Source organism: Trichosurus vulpecula, chromosome 5 (genome assembly GCF_011100635.1).
Source record: "Trichosurus vulpecula isolate mTriVul1 chromosome 5, mTriVul1.pri, whole genome shotgun sequence".
In the NCBI taxonomy this organism is placed as follows: domain Eukaryota; kingdom Metazoa; phylum Chordata; class Mammalia; order Diprotodontia; family Phalangeridae; genus Trichosurus; species Trichosurus vulpecula.
Window position 1 is genome coordinate 102,563,398 of NC_050577.1, and position 16,127 is coordinate 102,579,524.

Here is a 16,127-nt window from a genome sequence, read left to right on the forward strand (position 1 = left end):
GATATACTGCTTAACTTTCCTAGACAGATAATCAATCACATGGTCACAAAATTCCTGGAAATAGGACTCTCATCTTTCCCCCCCCCCACTCATCTTTTCCCCCCGCTAGAACACTCCCAATGAGCTCAACCCTAGATTTCATCTAGTATCTACCAAGACCTAGGGGAATAACTAACCTGCCTTTTCAGATATCTAATAATGCAAATGGTTATTTCTTTAACTCAGAGAAGTATTTCCTCCTTTATGTTCTAAACTCCACTTTCCCCGGTTTTATATCAGTTTTATATTTGAGATGGAGAGCTATTGGAATACTCTGGAATATAAGAGACACTGTTAGAGGATGACTGCATTGTGGAGCTTTGTCTATGCATACAAATGTACTTGCATGTGAGGAATCATGTGATTTAGGCTCATCAGGACATAGGTTTTGGAGTTTGATAACAAAAGAGTTGTCATGAGAAAAAAGGCCATATTGATGAATTTGTGGAACAGCTGTGAGAGATGACATTATTTTCATTAATTGGTTACTATGGATATGGGAATTTAGGAGACTGGCCTATCCACATAGGACAGCAGATAGGAATGGTAATGTCTTTAGGGAGATAGTATGTTGCATTAGAGGGGCAGCTAGGTGGTTTAGTGGATAGAGCATCCAGCCTAGAGTAAGGAAGACTCAACTTCCTAAATTCAAATTTGGCCTCAGACACCAGCTGTATAACCCTGGGCAAGTAACTTAACATTGTTTCTTCAGTTTTCTCATCTGTAAAATGAACTGGAGAAGGAAATGCCAAACCATTCCTGTCTCTTTCCAACAAAACCCCAATTCAGGTCACAGAGTCGAGCACAACTGAAGCCACTGAACTACAACAATGCTGGATTAGACCTTAAGGAGTTGTTATAGGATGGTATTAGACCTGTGATTTCATGGATAGAAGAAACTCACAAAGTGAAAACTCCCTCTACCCAAGCAGATTGTCACTTCTGCATAGTTCAAGGGCATGTCCTGAGACTTTAAGAAGTTCAATGACTTATTAAGGACATCTTGACCAAGACTAGCTCTATGTTATATATGCGGCCTCTTAATAAGTTATTCACATGATTTACTAAATCCTGAATACCCCTTCATTTGATACTTTGGGTACGTTAAAGGGCAAGGTAATATTTGGTATTTATTCATTTAAGCCTCATATTTAAAAAAAAAATTACAGAAGCTCTATTCTGATGCTTCATCTTACCACAGAGATGACCCTGGGTTTTTAAAGGTTATGCTAGTAGAAGAGATCATGCTCTGGCAGAGTGCACTATGTTGCAAAAGCTTTGAGTATGGTCCTGGAAAATTGAGTATGTTCACTGTTTAAGGACCACTCTAGCCATGTATAGAGATGCTTTTCACCAGTCAATGAATTTTTTGGCCATGACAAACACATGATACACAGGCAGAAAAATAACACCCCCATGACTGAGACCCCTCATTACTTCCCTCTCCCTGAAATTTCCTCCCTTTTTAGAAAACACCCCAGACTTTCAAGATCATCATTATAAGCATATGCCACCAGAGTTGAGCCTTCATTTTAATAATCAATCAGACATACAACCAGAAAGATATACACACATACACACACACACACACACACACACACACACACACACAAACATTTTTCTTTTTTAGTCTGGCCCTGTAATTTGATTAGTGTAGGAAACTATGGCCAGATAACCACACTAAAATAGCATATATGTACAAATACATAAGCTAAAATGTGTATGTATATTAAGATGTAGATAGATATGCAAATGGAGATGCAGATATAATACAGCTAAGGTCATACATCCATTCAGGTAGTTATTGAGTACCTATTCTGTACACATAGCTCTATGTAGATAGACATAAAAATATGCTTGTTGACAAATACTTATGTTACATACTATCTCAATAGTGCACATACACAGAGCAGAAAGGGCACACATTCACAAAAACAGATATACAAGAACACATAAAGGGACATATACCTACAGAAACAGACAAACGTAATCATATGACATATCCAAAAAAAGCCACACACAGACACAGAGAAACAGACACAAGAGCTGAGATACCAAAAACTTATACAAGTACATTTACCCCACAGAGGGACCTCCACAATGGAGGCTTCCCTTGCTTTCTGATTGCTGCATAAGTGGCAGCACAGACATGAATCCTAAAGAATGGGCTGGAAGATTTTAATTTTTCTGTGATTCCACCACAAGATAAAATTTAACCATTACCTCACCCTTAAAATCAAAAGGTAGAAACACTCTCGCATTTTCCCAGAGCCCCATGAAAACCTGGCACCTGTTTCTGTACCCACAAATGAGTTAGTCGTGGCAATGTGCAACCAAAGATGTCCATCGAGAACAATGACACGGTGTGATTTCCTCTCACTTTAGGACACGCATAGGATAATAGTAAGTTGAGAAGTCATGATATTTGGTTAGGGAATGGGAGAGATTTGTGCTGAAAAATAAACTGACATTTTGAACAAAACCAAGAGATTTAGACATTCTTATGACATGACCCCTGGTGAAGTTATTTCCTATTCAACACTAAATCAGCACAACTAAAAAAACTTCAAAATGACCCCTGGAGAGATGGTACTTACCCTCAATTAGCTGCCCTTAGTGGAGTGAAGGATGAGAGAAGATTCTTCAGTAAATCTGCAAGAGGAAAAAACAGAAAAGAGAAAGTCATTTATTGGGAAGTGGTCATAAGATACCTACTGTCTAAAGTTAGAAGGAGAAAATGGGCACAGATTACTCCCAATGCCTCAATCTGGTTATGTTGTGAGGGACTTCCCATACAAGGTGTGTGTGTGTGTGTGTGTGTGTGTGTGTGTGTGTGTGTGTGTGTGTGTGTAAACGGACATCGGAATGACATCCCCAGCACCTTGTGGCTACAACAGCCATCCTCTGCCTGGTGGCATTTGTAGCATAGTCTTGGGCATAAGAAGCTACTGGTATTATTAGCTTCGGAGAAGCTTATAATGCCCCAGGAGTTTCCCCATGTCACTGCTAAAGCCCACGGGGAAGGGAAGTTTCTGCCGTAATGATCTGAGATTATGAAGGAACCAAGAGTTTCTATTTTGAAAGTATTGTACCTTTTTAAAAGAAACAGAAGAGTCATGTGAAGTTGGTGCTAGGAATAAATACACATTTTTGTCAATAAAATGTATACTGCCTAATTAGAATCATGAAAGATTTTAATTTTTTATTCAAAGTCCATAGCCATACATATTTAAAAGAATAACTATGGCCAACACAATTAAGACATAATTGCCTTAGATAACTTTCTTTTGCCACAGTCTGGAGTTAGGGGAATAAAAATGAAGAAAAAAATTAGCATTACTAAGCACTTTCATAAGGACACAAAGAACTAAGGGTTTCTATCTTGACAGATCTCCGTTGCATAATGGATAAAGTGTTTCACTTAAATAGGAAGATCGAAGTTTAAATCCTATCTCAAACATTTATTTCTTAGATGTTACTTAAGGCAAGTCTCTTAGCTTGCCTTGTCCCCATCTTTCTCATCTGAAATATGGGGCTAATAACTGCAGGTACCACATAGGGTTGTCATGAGAAACAAACAAACAAAAACGCGTGTGAAAAAGCATTTGCAAACCTGAAAGCACTGTACAATTACTATTTAATATTATCGTTGGTGGTGGTGTTTACAGAATTACCTGTTTAGGTGTTTTCTTTAGGACCTATGACATCATCTACTGAAATCCAAAACCTCTACAGCTAGATGTTGCTAAAGAGAAGTTAAAAAGAAGCAGATAATGTTAGCTTTTATGGTAATCTATGGTGGTTGAGACCAGGTATTACTCTAGTGTCTCTCTTTAGTTTAAGCACCACACAATGCCCTGACCTGCCAGGCTGCAATAGAGTCATGATCAAAGTTCCTGCTAGTCATTGACAAAGGCACAATGGTATAGTGGATAGAGGACTGGACATGGAGTTAGAAAGACCTGATTTCAAATCCTATCTCTCACCCTTACTAGTTCTTTGACCTTGGCCAATACACTTAAGCACTCTAAACCTTAATTTCCTCATCTATAAAATGAGAAAGTTGGACTTGTTGATTTCTGTGGTCACTTCTATCTCTAAACCTATGATTCTGTAATCTTTTCTGCACTAGGAGGGGGCTTGCAAAATCATCACGTCTATCAATTAATGATTTCCGTTGTATGCTAAAACCCCTGGATTTTTGTCCCTGATCTCATGGGAATTTGTTCAACAAACATTCATTCACCAAATATTGGTATAAAGTGCCCATCTCATAGGATTGCTGTGAAGGGCAATGAGATAATGTTTGTTAAGTTTTCTTTAAATCTTAAAGAACTTTATTAAAAATCAGCTATTATTATAAACCTCAGGCTCCTTGATTCATGTATGTGGTTTTCTTAAATATTATGCTACAATTGTTGCTGCCCCAACTCCATTTGCCAAGTAGAAACATAATGGTAAACATAAAGAAAGCATCAAAGACCATTCTTTTTTATTGGAGAAATGGTAAAGTCATCCAAATAAATCTAATTAAAAATAAAAATTTCCATTGTAATTTGCTTGAAATTTCAATTTTAGAACAGTGGAATACATTTTCCACATAACTGCCCTTCATATACTTGAAGAAATTTTTCATGAATCCACCCCCTTAAGTTTTCTCTTCTCTAGGTTAAACATCTTCTGGATTAAACAAAACCTTATGTGATACTGTTTCTTAATGAGGGAATTTTAAAGAGGAAAGAGATACTAATTTTGAAATTTTGGACTGAAAGTTCTAATGCAGAGAAGTCTCTGGGTCACAGAACAGACTCACTCATAAGATTTAATGCAAAATAGGACATTTTCGAATCCTTATATCATCCTTAGCGTGCTTCTCTGGGACCAAAACGTCAGCCATTGAATCAGAAAGCTGGAAAGGACTTTAGTGGTCATCTAGTCTAATCCTCTCATTTCTCTGTAGAAATAAACTACTTGCCTCATGCCTGATTCATATTTCTATATTGATTTTACAGTTATGGAAACTTACCCAGAGAAGTTAGGTAACTTGCCAATAGTGGCAGTGGCAGTGGCAGTGGCAGATAGTGGCAGTGTCAAAATTTGACCTCGGTCCTGTGACTCCTAGTTCAATATTTTTTACCCATTGAATCAGATGGTTTTCATTTCCTTAAGCTGCCATATTCCAGAAGAGGGTTGTTAGTTATTAGAATGAATGTTCCAAAATTTTCTTAAAAAAAAGATTCACTTTTTTTTCTTTTTTGGCTTGGGGAAACATCATTCTTCAGCTGTTGTTGTTTGTCCTTTGCTTTTCATAAGGACCAATGACATCATGGAGGATATCTTGATTTGCACATGAATTAGATTTAAGTGAGGTAGAGCTACAAAAAGTCATCAGCCTCACTCTGTCTTTCAGAGTTATTCAAGTGCAGTGGCAAGATAAAAGTCAAGATAACCGGTGATGGCCCAGGATGCAGTGGATAATCTTGGCATCTTCGATGCCAAGCTCTAAGCACTACACAGCACTTGCTTCAGCCATCTTCGTGGTCACCAGAGGAAGTCTTCATATGCTTGGAGTAGATATCCCCCTAAATCACTAATGAGTTTGAGGTTGGGGACTGTTGATTGCCATTAACCTGGTTTAACCCATCTACCAAGACAGGTTTTGCCAGGTTGTGGTTGCTATGCAAAGTACAGCTTCTTGGAATGACAGGTGAGAGATCTTTAGTTACAGTATCACTGACACCACCAGGATTGGACAGACCAATTTCATCAAAGCTGAGATATAGTATATTAGCAACAATCCTGTGGAAATTTACAGTAGTTCTTGTTCCATCAGCTTAAGGAAGAGAAAGTCTTAATAAGAAGAAAGACCCAGATGCAAACAGCCATAATCTATGAGAGAAGGATTAAACAAAGGTGGTGATCAAAGTGAAGGAACGGTTTATCAATTTAGAGATCTCAAGACGATTTACACTAAGGACAAACAGAGGGAGGTTAGTGTTGCTTATGCAACATATGCATCTTGGCCAATTACTAGCTTTGTGACCTTAGGCAAATCACTTACTTAAATAGTGGGTGCATAGTAAATGTTTATTGAACTGAATTGAATTCACCTCTATGAACCTTAGTTTTCTTATCTGAAAATCATCCTCTTCGTAATAATATCTCCCCTGTCTTCCTCACAGGGGTATTATGAAGATCAAATGAGAAAAATCAATTTGTAAACCATAAAGGATTACATAAAGTCAATTATCATTATCATTATTAGCAATCACATTCCTCAGGTGGAAACATTTAGAAGGGATTTGAGCTAAGTGACAAATTAATTAGATAGCTTAGTTGATCAAATATAATTTTATGAACTCTTATGAAGAGATTCAGATCTACAATAAGGGTTCTTTATCTCTTTTGTATCATGGTAATCCAGTGAAGCTTGTGGACTCTTCAGAATAATGGTTCACTGCCTACGTTCATATTTTATAGATGCTAGATTTAAGAGAGAGATTAGTAAAAATAAAGATGAAATTCTTTTTTATTTCATCTCAATTTCATCAATCCCTTCTGCTGGCTAAGAGCCTATACATTCTATATGTTGGTCAGATTGCTTGAATTTCTTCAAGCCTACCTACTTGTACTAGTCTTCTACTTACTTATTTAACTACCTTGTATATGTGCATATTTTCTCTCCAGATAGAATGTAAGTCCCTTGAGAATAAGGATTATTTAATTCTTTGCATTTGTATCCCCAGTGGCTACAGAGCAGTGTTTGGCATGTGGTAATTGCTTAATAGAAACTTGGTGATTAGCTAGACTTGGAGAGACATGCAACAAAAAACTAAATTTAGATATAATAATGGCAGTCATTTATGTAGTACTTCAAAGTTTCCCAAAGTCTTTACACACATTATCCCAAAAATCTACTGCCTTATATTTTGACCAATGGTAATCTGCATGCACCTTAAGGCCGTGAATAGTAGCATTGGCCAGCAATAAATTAACTATGCTCTTTCAGCAAAAAGACTAATGCCCTGCCCTGTATATCATGTGAGTCCAGAGCTATGGAAAGTTTGAAGGTGATATTTGAAATTCAAGGAATGCATTTATTATAAGAAATTATGGTTGAGACACTCAGACTTCTACACAAGGCTGTGCCATCAGGGCTTGTGAAATTTGTTGCAGTGAGCTGCATGTTATGGCTGTACCTTGAATCTTATAAAATGACTGACTGACGTCAGGAGAAACTACACAATGAGGATCTTCAAGATGTGTGATCTTCAGGGATCTAGGTGGCTGGAGTAGTCCAGCAGAAAGGACACTAGCCCTGGAGCCAAAGGACATGGGTTTAGATCCCAGCTCTGCTTCATGTTACTAGTGTTACCTTGGGCAAATTGCTTTATTCCTCTGTGCCTCAGTTTCCTAATATGAAAAAGGAGTGGGTCAAACGAGATCGTTTCTGAAGTCCCTTCCAGTTTTATATCTAGGACATGATTCTGTGGTGATGCAGGCTTCATTCTCCAGAAGGAACTCTGCTCTTGAACAACTAGCAGAAGTTGTAGCTATGCCAAGGAGTAGGGTAAGAGAGAGCTGAGTGTAAAGTCAGTCAGCAAAGTGCTTCCAGAAACCAGATTAAAATGTAACTGGGAAAAGTTTAACTAAATTGGTAAAAAAAATATAATATGGCATTGGCACAGTGGATGGAGTGCTGGCTCTGAAGTCAAGAAGACCTGAGTTCAAATCTGGCCTCAGACATTTACTAGCTGTGTGACCTGGGGAAGCCACTGTTTGTCTCAGTTTCTTCATCTGTAAAATGAACTGGAGAGAAGGAAATGGCAAACTACTCCAGTATTTTTGCCAAGAAAACCCCAATGGGTCCATGAAGAGTTGGACATTACTAAAAACAACTCAACAACCACATTGATGTATGGTTTTCTGGGACTTGTTTCTATTTGAGTTTGACACTGCTGCTATAAAATACTTAACTTATTCCACAGGTGGTACCAGGAAGTAATAGGTACCACACATTACATTCCTATATATGGCCATAAAAGCACTACATAATGATTCTGGGCACTTGGACCAAGAGAGAATACTGAAATTGGTATGGGAAAGAAACTACTGGCCCAAGATGGCAGCAAGATTGCTATAGGAAGTGAGACTTTTGCTAGATATGGTTAAAGGAAAATTTTACCTACTTGTACTGCATACTAGAGCATATAAACACTATCAACTTTGGGGTATTAATGGATAACATTTCTATAGCATTTTCAGGTTTGCAAAACACTTTGCATGTGTTATTTCATTTGGTCCTCACAACAATCCCAGGGCTATTATTAGTGCTATTTTATAATTGAAGAAACTGAGACAAACAATTGGTTAAGTGACTTGCCCAGAGTCAGAGAGCTAAGTGTTTAATCCCTGGAAGGAGATAGGGAGAATAAACAAGATCCTGACTGTGAGAGATGGCTTTACATGGTACCACATGCTTATCTAATCAGGAAGGAGGAGGTTTCTAGGGTCGAACTAACACTGGCTCAGGGGTCAGAGGCCTTGAATTCAAATCTCATTTCTGGTGTTTAGTGTCTATGTGACTTTGGAGAAATTACTTGATCTCTCTCTGGGTCTCAGTTTTCTCATCTGTAAAATGAAGAGGTAGGACTAGCTGGCCTATGAAACTTCTTCCCATTCTAGATTTAAGACCTGAAATATTTGTCCATGTATATTGGTTGATTGTTGTCCTTTGTATTCAGAGAGGACCACAATGACATCACTATGTTGGGGTCAATGTACAATATATCGAACTATGGCTGATTAAACCAATGTGAACTCAGAAGGCTCTACCACAGTTCAGGCACAAATAGTCCATATGAACATTTGGAGTGGAGATGTCTCTCAATTTGTATATCTCATGTTTCTTCTGAGCTACTGCAATTTTGCTTTGGTCATAGAGCTCAACACCTTCTTTGATGCAGGCACACCATACTGCACAATCCATTGCCAGTGTCTCTCATGTCTTATAATCAATTGCAAAGTTCTTCAGAGAGACCTTGAGAGTGTCCTTGTATCTATATTTTTGACCTCCGAGTACTTGTCTTGTGTAAATTCTCTATAATATAGTCTTTCAGGCATACGTTTGGCATTGAAATAATGTGGCCAACCCACTGCAGTTGTGCTCTCTACAGTAGAGTTTGAATGCTTGACAGTTCAGCTTGAGAAAGAACCTCAGGGTCTGGTATCTTTTCTTGCTGGGTGATTTTCAAAATCTTCCTAAGACAATCCAAATTGAAGTGATTCAGTTTCCTGGCAGGGAAATGGTAGACAGGTTTCACAGGCATAAAACAATGAGGTTAGCACAACAGTTCTATAGACTTTCAGTATGGTAGGCAGTCTAATACCTTCTCTCCTACACTTTCCTCAGAGGCTGCATTGAGTGCACAATCATCTGTGAACAAAACATTAAGCGCCAACTCTCCCTCCACTTTTGTCTTTGCTTGTACCCTTTTCAAGTTAGATAACCTTTATGTTGTTCTCATCCTCATTGAAGGTATCCAACAACATCTCTGAAAACATCTTGCTAAAAAGCATGGGAAAGAGCACACAGCCCTGCTTCACTCCATTGGTGACTGGGGAAGCTGGAAACATTGCCCATTATCCAGAACCCATGCAGGTATGCCATCATGAAACTGGCATAAAATACTGATGAACTTCTCTGGGCAAACATATTTTCCATGATCTTCCCCACATTAAACATCAAAGTATGCTGAGAGATATGCTGGTAAGTGCTTAATAACCAACTCTCAAAAAATGCGCTCAGGACATACTTTAAAGTATAATCTGCATTAACATTTTCCCCATCATTTTTTTAAGACCAGCAATCAATAAAACAATAAATCAAGTCCTGATTTATAATTTAAATTTCTGAAGTCTAAATATACTCAATGAAAATTTAACAACCAACTCTCTGAGCCTATGGAAGCTGTCTGCAATATAGCCCTGCTAGTACCATGGAAGGTACCGTATCCATTCTGTTTTCTTTTCCTTTATGAAGGGGGAGGAACCAACTTCATCTAAGCCTGCCTGTCTTGTCTAGGCCTTAACTATTTCCACTCTGTAAGATTCTTTTTTCTGATATTGAATTAGCCACACTTATAGTAATTAGCTCATTTTTAGCCTAAAGGCAATATACTGTCTCTTGGGTCCATGGGTCCATGTAGCACCTTACTCTGAATTTTTATGGAGTTTATATTAAATGGAAAGTTATTGCTACAAGCACAATAGGTCAGAGCCCTCACTTAGGAAAATTCCTAACATTCAGACTGAGGCTTGACTCTCTGTCCTAATTCAAATATTGCTTGCCTCTACCTAAACTTTATATTTGAGGCAAAATCAGAATATGGGAAACACTTAGGTAAAAGAAGAGAGTATGCTACTGCATAGGAAAGGGAAAGGGAAGCTAGGGAAAGTGAAGAACTTTTAGGGGAACTACCATCAATTCTTGAAGAGGGGAGACAAACTGAAAGCTTCAATATATATTTGTTCTTGAGGAGTTCACAGAGCTCAGTGACCCACCTTAACACTTCTTTTTCAGTATTTACTTTTCAGTTTTTTCTTTCAAATGTTGTGCATGGGCCACTGATTCCCTTTAGTTGGGTTCATCGATATATGGGGAGCTAAAGACTCCATCTTCCAACAGCTACTGCTACTGCTGCTTAGCTCTTCTAGTCCTCACTCTTTTATCTTGTTCAGTCTCTCAATGACTCTCTATGTCCTTTTAAGAACTCCTGGGCATGAATCAAGTCTACCATTCAGTTCAAAGACTGCTATAGGCCCAAATCACACAAGGGGATGAGAACCAATGTGTGACCCACCAAACTGCAAATCCCAGGATGCCAGTCAAGTTTCAAATCCCCATTATGCAGATATTTCTAGCAAGAATCCACCCTGACCAAGGTGGAAGCTTTAAGTGCAATCTATTGAAAAGATATGTTGGCCTTGGTTAGTAATCAAGAAGTATAGAATTTCTTGTCCAATCTTTGGAGAGCAGAGTCAGTGTAGCCCAACAAAATTATGTATGCAGCAACTTTTATCCTCTGAGTCAAGAGAAGCAATTTCCCAGCTTGCTACTTTCCTACTACCAGATGGACTCAGATAATTCCTTTCACAGCTAGTCATCTGGAACTTTATGTTATGAGTGTTATGAGTGACTACCATCCAGTGATCTGTTCTTGTGCTCAAGTTGGTGGTAAATGGGAGGTGCACAGTAAGCATTCTTTCCTACATATGAAGGTTAGAAGATACAAGAGAACTGGCAGAGTTAAACATCACCTTCAGCTGTGGATGTTGTTTTTTCTTGTAGTTTCTGCTACTATAATCAGTATTGCTAATGTCACTATGCTGTTACTATTCGAACTAAATTGTTTAACCATCATAATGAAGTCTGAATGACAATAACCAGAGAAATTAGCCTAAGTGTAAGGGTGCAATAAACCAATGACTGATGAACAATCAACCTAGATAGAGCTCAGGAATTATCAGAAAAGGCAAATTACATAGTATTATTGTATAAATGTTATCCCTAAGGTCCTGAAACTACATTCTAGTTCATTTTCAATACACTGGGTTTGATCATGTCCTTTAGGAAAGAGCTCTGAAGACCAGGGTTTTGAAGTGAATGTGATTTTTTTTGCATTCTTCCTTCTACCTCCAAACTACTGTGCTCCCCTTTATCACTTGCTTTGTCCCTTCCTTGTCATGGTGAATTTTTGGTAGCATTGGTTTGGATTCTTCCACCAAGTCTTAGCCTACCTCCCTTTGGCTATTGAAACAGAAATTGTAATGTCTGGGAGTAGGCTACTAAAGTAAATGGCAAATAAGGAACTGGTTGAATAGGCCCTTTCTTAAAGGTCATGACCTGGAACCGCCTCTTGTCCTCACCCTCAGATGGCTAAATGGCCTGTCCTAGATGATGGACCCTGATGTCCACCTGAAATCAAGTTCATAAGATCGAAGTATTTACAGCTGAAAGGAACCATCCGGTCTAAACATTTCATATTACAGAGAGATTAAGTAACTTGAATCTAGTTTTTCTGAACATAGAATTAATGCTATTACACCATGCCATTCCCTTTATTTTCTTGAGGATTTTTGAGATAGATGTATCTAATCCTTTCTATGTTCAGTTTTGCTTTTAAAGAAACCACAATGACTTCCCTCTGTCTCAGTTTACTTTATAGTCAAAACTTTAGATAGGGAAGGGACAACTGATTCCTTAGAGATTGGACTAGTGAAACATATGGATGCTTAATACACACAGGGATTGAGGCATGGCTCCAGCTATTTGTCTCTGCAGCCCTTCTGTTCATTTTCTTCATGAAGATATTTACATATCTCTAAAGAGACTATGCTATGATAAAGATATGGCCCATGGTTATGTACATTCAATATCGACATCAGTGGTAGGTAGGTCTGATTTGTACTTCAATGACTACTAATTTAATTTAACACATCTGTTGTTTGGGTGTTGCATAGACACAGTCAATAGGTCCACAGTATGAAAAAGCCTTCAGAAAGCAACCCCTCTTTAAGTTTAATGTTAAGACTTTCTATCCCTGGCATCTGAACATAGTGACTCAGCTTTACTGCTTTATGCTGGGCCAAAGGTGCAGTTTGTTATTCTTCGTGATTCTTTTAATAATAAAATGTACTTTGATTTAAAATGAAATAGTTCATTTTCAAATGTAGGGAAACAGGATAATGATCTAAGGCAAGGATTCTTAACATTTTTGTGTCATATATGGGATTACAAAGGAAACCAATTATATTAAAATAGTTATTAAATTGTTTTTAAAAACAAATTCGTGGACCTCAGGCTAAGAACCTCTTTATCTCAGGTGATGAAAAGTTCTATAAACATGATGAATCAAAAATAATAGGATATTTATTTTTTCAGATAGTGCAGAACATGGAAAGCAATCACAAAGCAGTCAGGAAAATCAAGTCCTTATAAATGTACTTAGCACTATCCACCAGACTCCCTCCCTACCACCTATCTTAAAATATCTATTAATGTTTTCCTATCCCTTGAAAGAGTGTCAATGATGTGGATACTGTTTGTTATATTTGAGTCCAGGAGGGAGAGTCCTTTGTGTGATTCACGAGGATGTCAGCTTTGACTTTAATTCATAGAATTGCCCAAACAGTTTCTGCCAGGCTCCCTTTACTTCCTTATTCCTCACACTGTAAATCAGAGGGTTCAGCATGGGTATTAAAAGGGCATAGAACAGTGAGATCATCTTCTCCTGAAGGATATTGGGACTTGAGTGGGGCTGAATATAAGTGAAAATGGTCATCCCATAGCACAAAGACACCACCGTCAAGTGGGAGGCGCAAGTCTGGAAGGCTTTCTTTCTTCCCTCTGTAGACTGAATCTTCAGAATAGTAGAGATGATCTTGATATAGGACAGGAGAACCAACAAGAATGGGGTCATGAGTAGGATGATACTAGAAGCCATAATTGCAACCTCATTGGAAGATGTGTCCACACAGGCCAACCTGACCAAGGCTAGGATTTCACATGATATGTGGTCAATGATATTGTTTGTACACATAGGCAGCTGAAAAGTGATGGCTGTCTGCATAAGAGAGTTCAAGGAACCACTAGCCCAAGAGGCAGCCACTAGCCTGGCACACAGTCCTGCATTCATGATAGCTGAATAGCGCAATGGATTGCAAACTGCCACATAGCGGTCATAAGCCATTACTGCCAACAAAAGAAACTCAATCCCACCCAGACCCAGAGAGAAAAATAGCTGGGCAGCACAGCTTACGTATGGAATTATTTTCTGTTCTTCTAGGAAGTGTGCCAACATTTGGGGGACAATGCTGGTGGCATAAGAGACATCGACAAGGTTGAGGTTGGTGAGGAAGAAGTACATGGGGGTGTGGAGCCGAGTATCTAGCCGAATCAGAATGACTATGAGAATATTTCCCAACACAGTCAACAGGTACATAGTCAGGAAAAGGACAAAGAGAAAGATCTGTGTTCCTTGGTCACTGGACACCCCCAGGAGAATGAATTCACTCAACCATGTCTGGTTTTGTGTTCCCATGAAAGAGAAGTAATCTGCAGAAAGAGGTAGAAATAGAAAAGATCATTGACTTTGAAAACCAAGATAACTAATGACCCTGATGGCATGGTAGAAAAATCAAGGAATCTGCAATCAGAACACTGTATTTTCATTCAAGTTCTGTGGTTTACTACCTGTGTGATCTCGGGGAAATCTTTTAACAGCTTTAACCTCAGTTTTCTCATCTATAAATGAGAGAGAACTAAAGAGTCTTTTAGGGCAGGTAGGTGGCACAGTGGATAGAGCACCAGGACTGGAGTCAGGAAGACTCATCTTACATTCAAATCTGGCCTCAGACACTTAGCTGTGTGCCTGGGCAAGTCACTTAACCGTTTGCCTCAGTTCTTCATCAGTAAATGAGCAGGAGAAGAAAATGGCAAACCACTCCAGTATCTTTGCCATGAAAACTCCAAATTGAGTCATGAAGAGTTGGACATGACCAAAAATAGCAAAGGAATCTTTAATGTCCTTTGCCTCATTAATTTCAATGGCTTTTTTCTGTCCTTTCTCTCCTTGACCCCTAAACAAGATTTGACATTGTGAATTACCACCCCCCTCTTATTAATATTCTTTCATATTACTAAACTATCATGGTTCTCATCTTATGTTTCTGGTAACTCCTTCCTTGTTCCCTTTGGGGCTCCTAACCTTTCTCTGGTTCTTTGAATGTGGTTTTCCCCAAGTTTGTGTCCTTGGTGCATTAGTTTTCTCTCATTGCTTGAATTATGAAGAATGGTGACTTTAATATAGTACATTTATAAATTGTTATTGAATTGAAATGGGCTCTATGAAGAACCATTCCTAAGTGGATAATATCAGTCTTATCTTTACTTCAGCGTTTGTCCTATATTTCCAGTTCTTTTCTGGACAACTCCACATGTAAGTCTCTCTGGTTCCTCAAAGTCATTTCTAAACCTAAACCCTTCATCTTCTCCCTTGAAATTTGACTCTGACCTCACTATTTCTATATGACACCACCACTTTCCAGTCATGGAAGATCATAGCTGTGGAATTATCTTTGGCTCCTCCTAACATCCCAAATCCAAAATGTCACAGGTCAAGATTTGTCATAACCCTTCTATTCATTTTTCTTTCCATTCCCACCACATAAGCCCTTATTAAAACTCTTATTGCACAGTAACAGTGAATTACATAGTTAAAATGCACTAAAGAGGTCATATACTCTGACTGTTACTTGAACAAAAATCTTCCTTAATACTTTCAACAATTAGTCATTCACACTGCACTTGAAAAACTAGTGAGAGGTACTGCCCTGTCTCCTGAAGAAGTCCATTCCATTTTTAAGAGCCTAAATTTTCCTTTCTTCATCTGTCAGCCATTATTCCTACTTCTTCCCTCAAGGTCCAAGCAGAAAAAGTCTAATTTTTTTGAATGGACAGCCCCAAAGAATCGGGACTCTTGCTTTAGACAAGTGAATTACCTATCAATCAAACTTTAAGAATATATAAAAAAATCTTACAGTGGTTACAACTTTATTCTCTTTGAAAATTATTAGCCAGAAGCAAAATTTTATAGTTGAAAGAACACTAAATTTGTTTTAAGAGAACATAGATTTCAGTCACTGGTCTATCACACAATAGTTATCTAACTTTGGGGAAGCCACACTTAACCGATTTCTTCTCTTCTTGATGACTCTTAGTTTCCTAGCTATTGCCTCCAGTCTCTCCCTCTTCCATTCTGTCTTTCACACTAATAACTAAGTGTTTTTAATTAATATGCCACTCTATGTCACTCTTTTAGAAAAAAATCATCACTGACTCCTTATTGCCTACTGAATAAAGTATGAACTACTGATTCTGACATTTAAAGTCCACCACAATCCAGTTCCACCCTCTTTCTATTTATTCTCATACTCTCCCCCATCCCTACACATATATCTTAATATCCTATGTTCAAAGTTTTGCTCATATTGCCCCTTTCCAATTTCTGGAAAAGAATCACCCCTAA

The 16,127-nt window shown here is 38.2% G+C and overlaps 1 protein-coding gene across 1 annotated transcript; it reads right to left on the minus strand.

The window, feature by feature from the left end:
• Positions 1-13,184: 13,184 nt before the first annotated feature.
• Positions 13,185-14,141, minus strand: LOC118852082 (olfactory receptor-like protein OLF3). The gene has a single exon (XM_036761726.1). It carries the CDS (start codon positions 14,139-14,141, stop codon positions 13,185-13,187), a length of 957 nt encoding a protein of 318 aa, XP_036617621.1.
• Between the last annotated feature and the right edge of the window lie 1,986 nt (positions 14,142-16,127).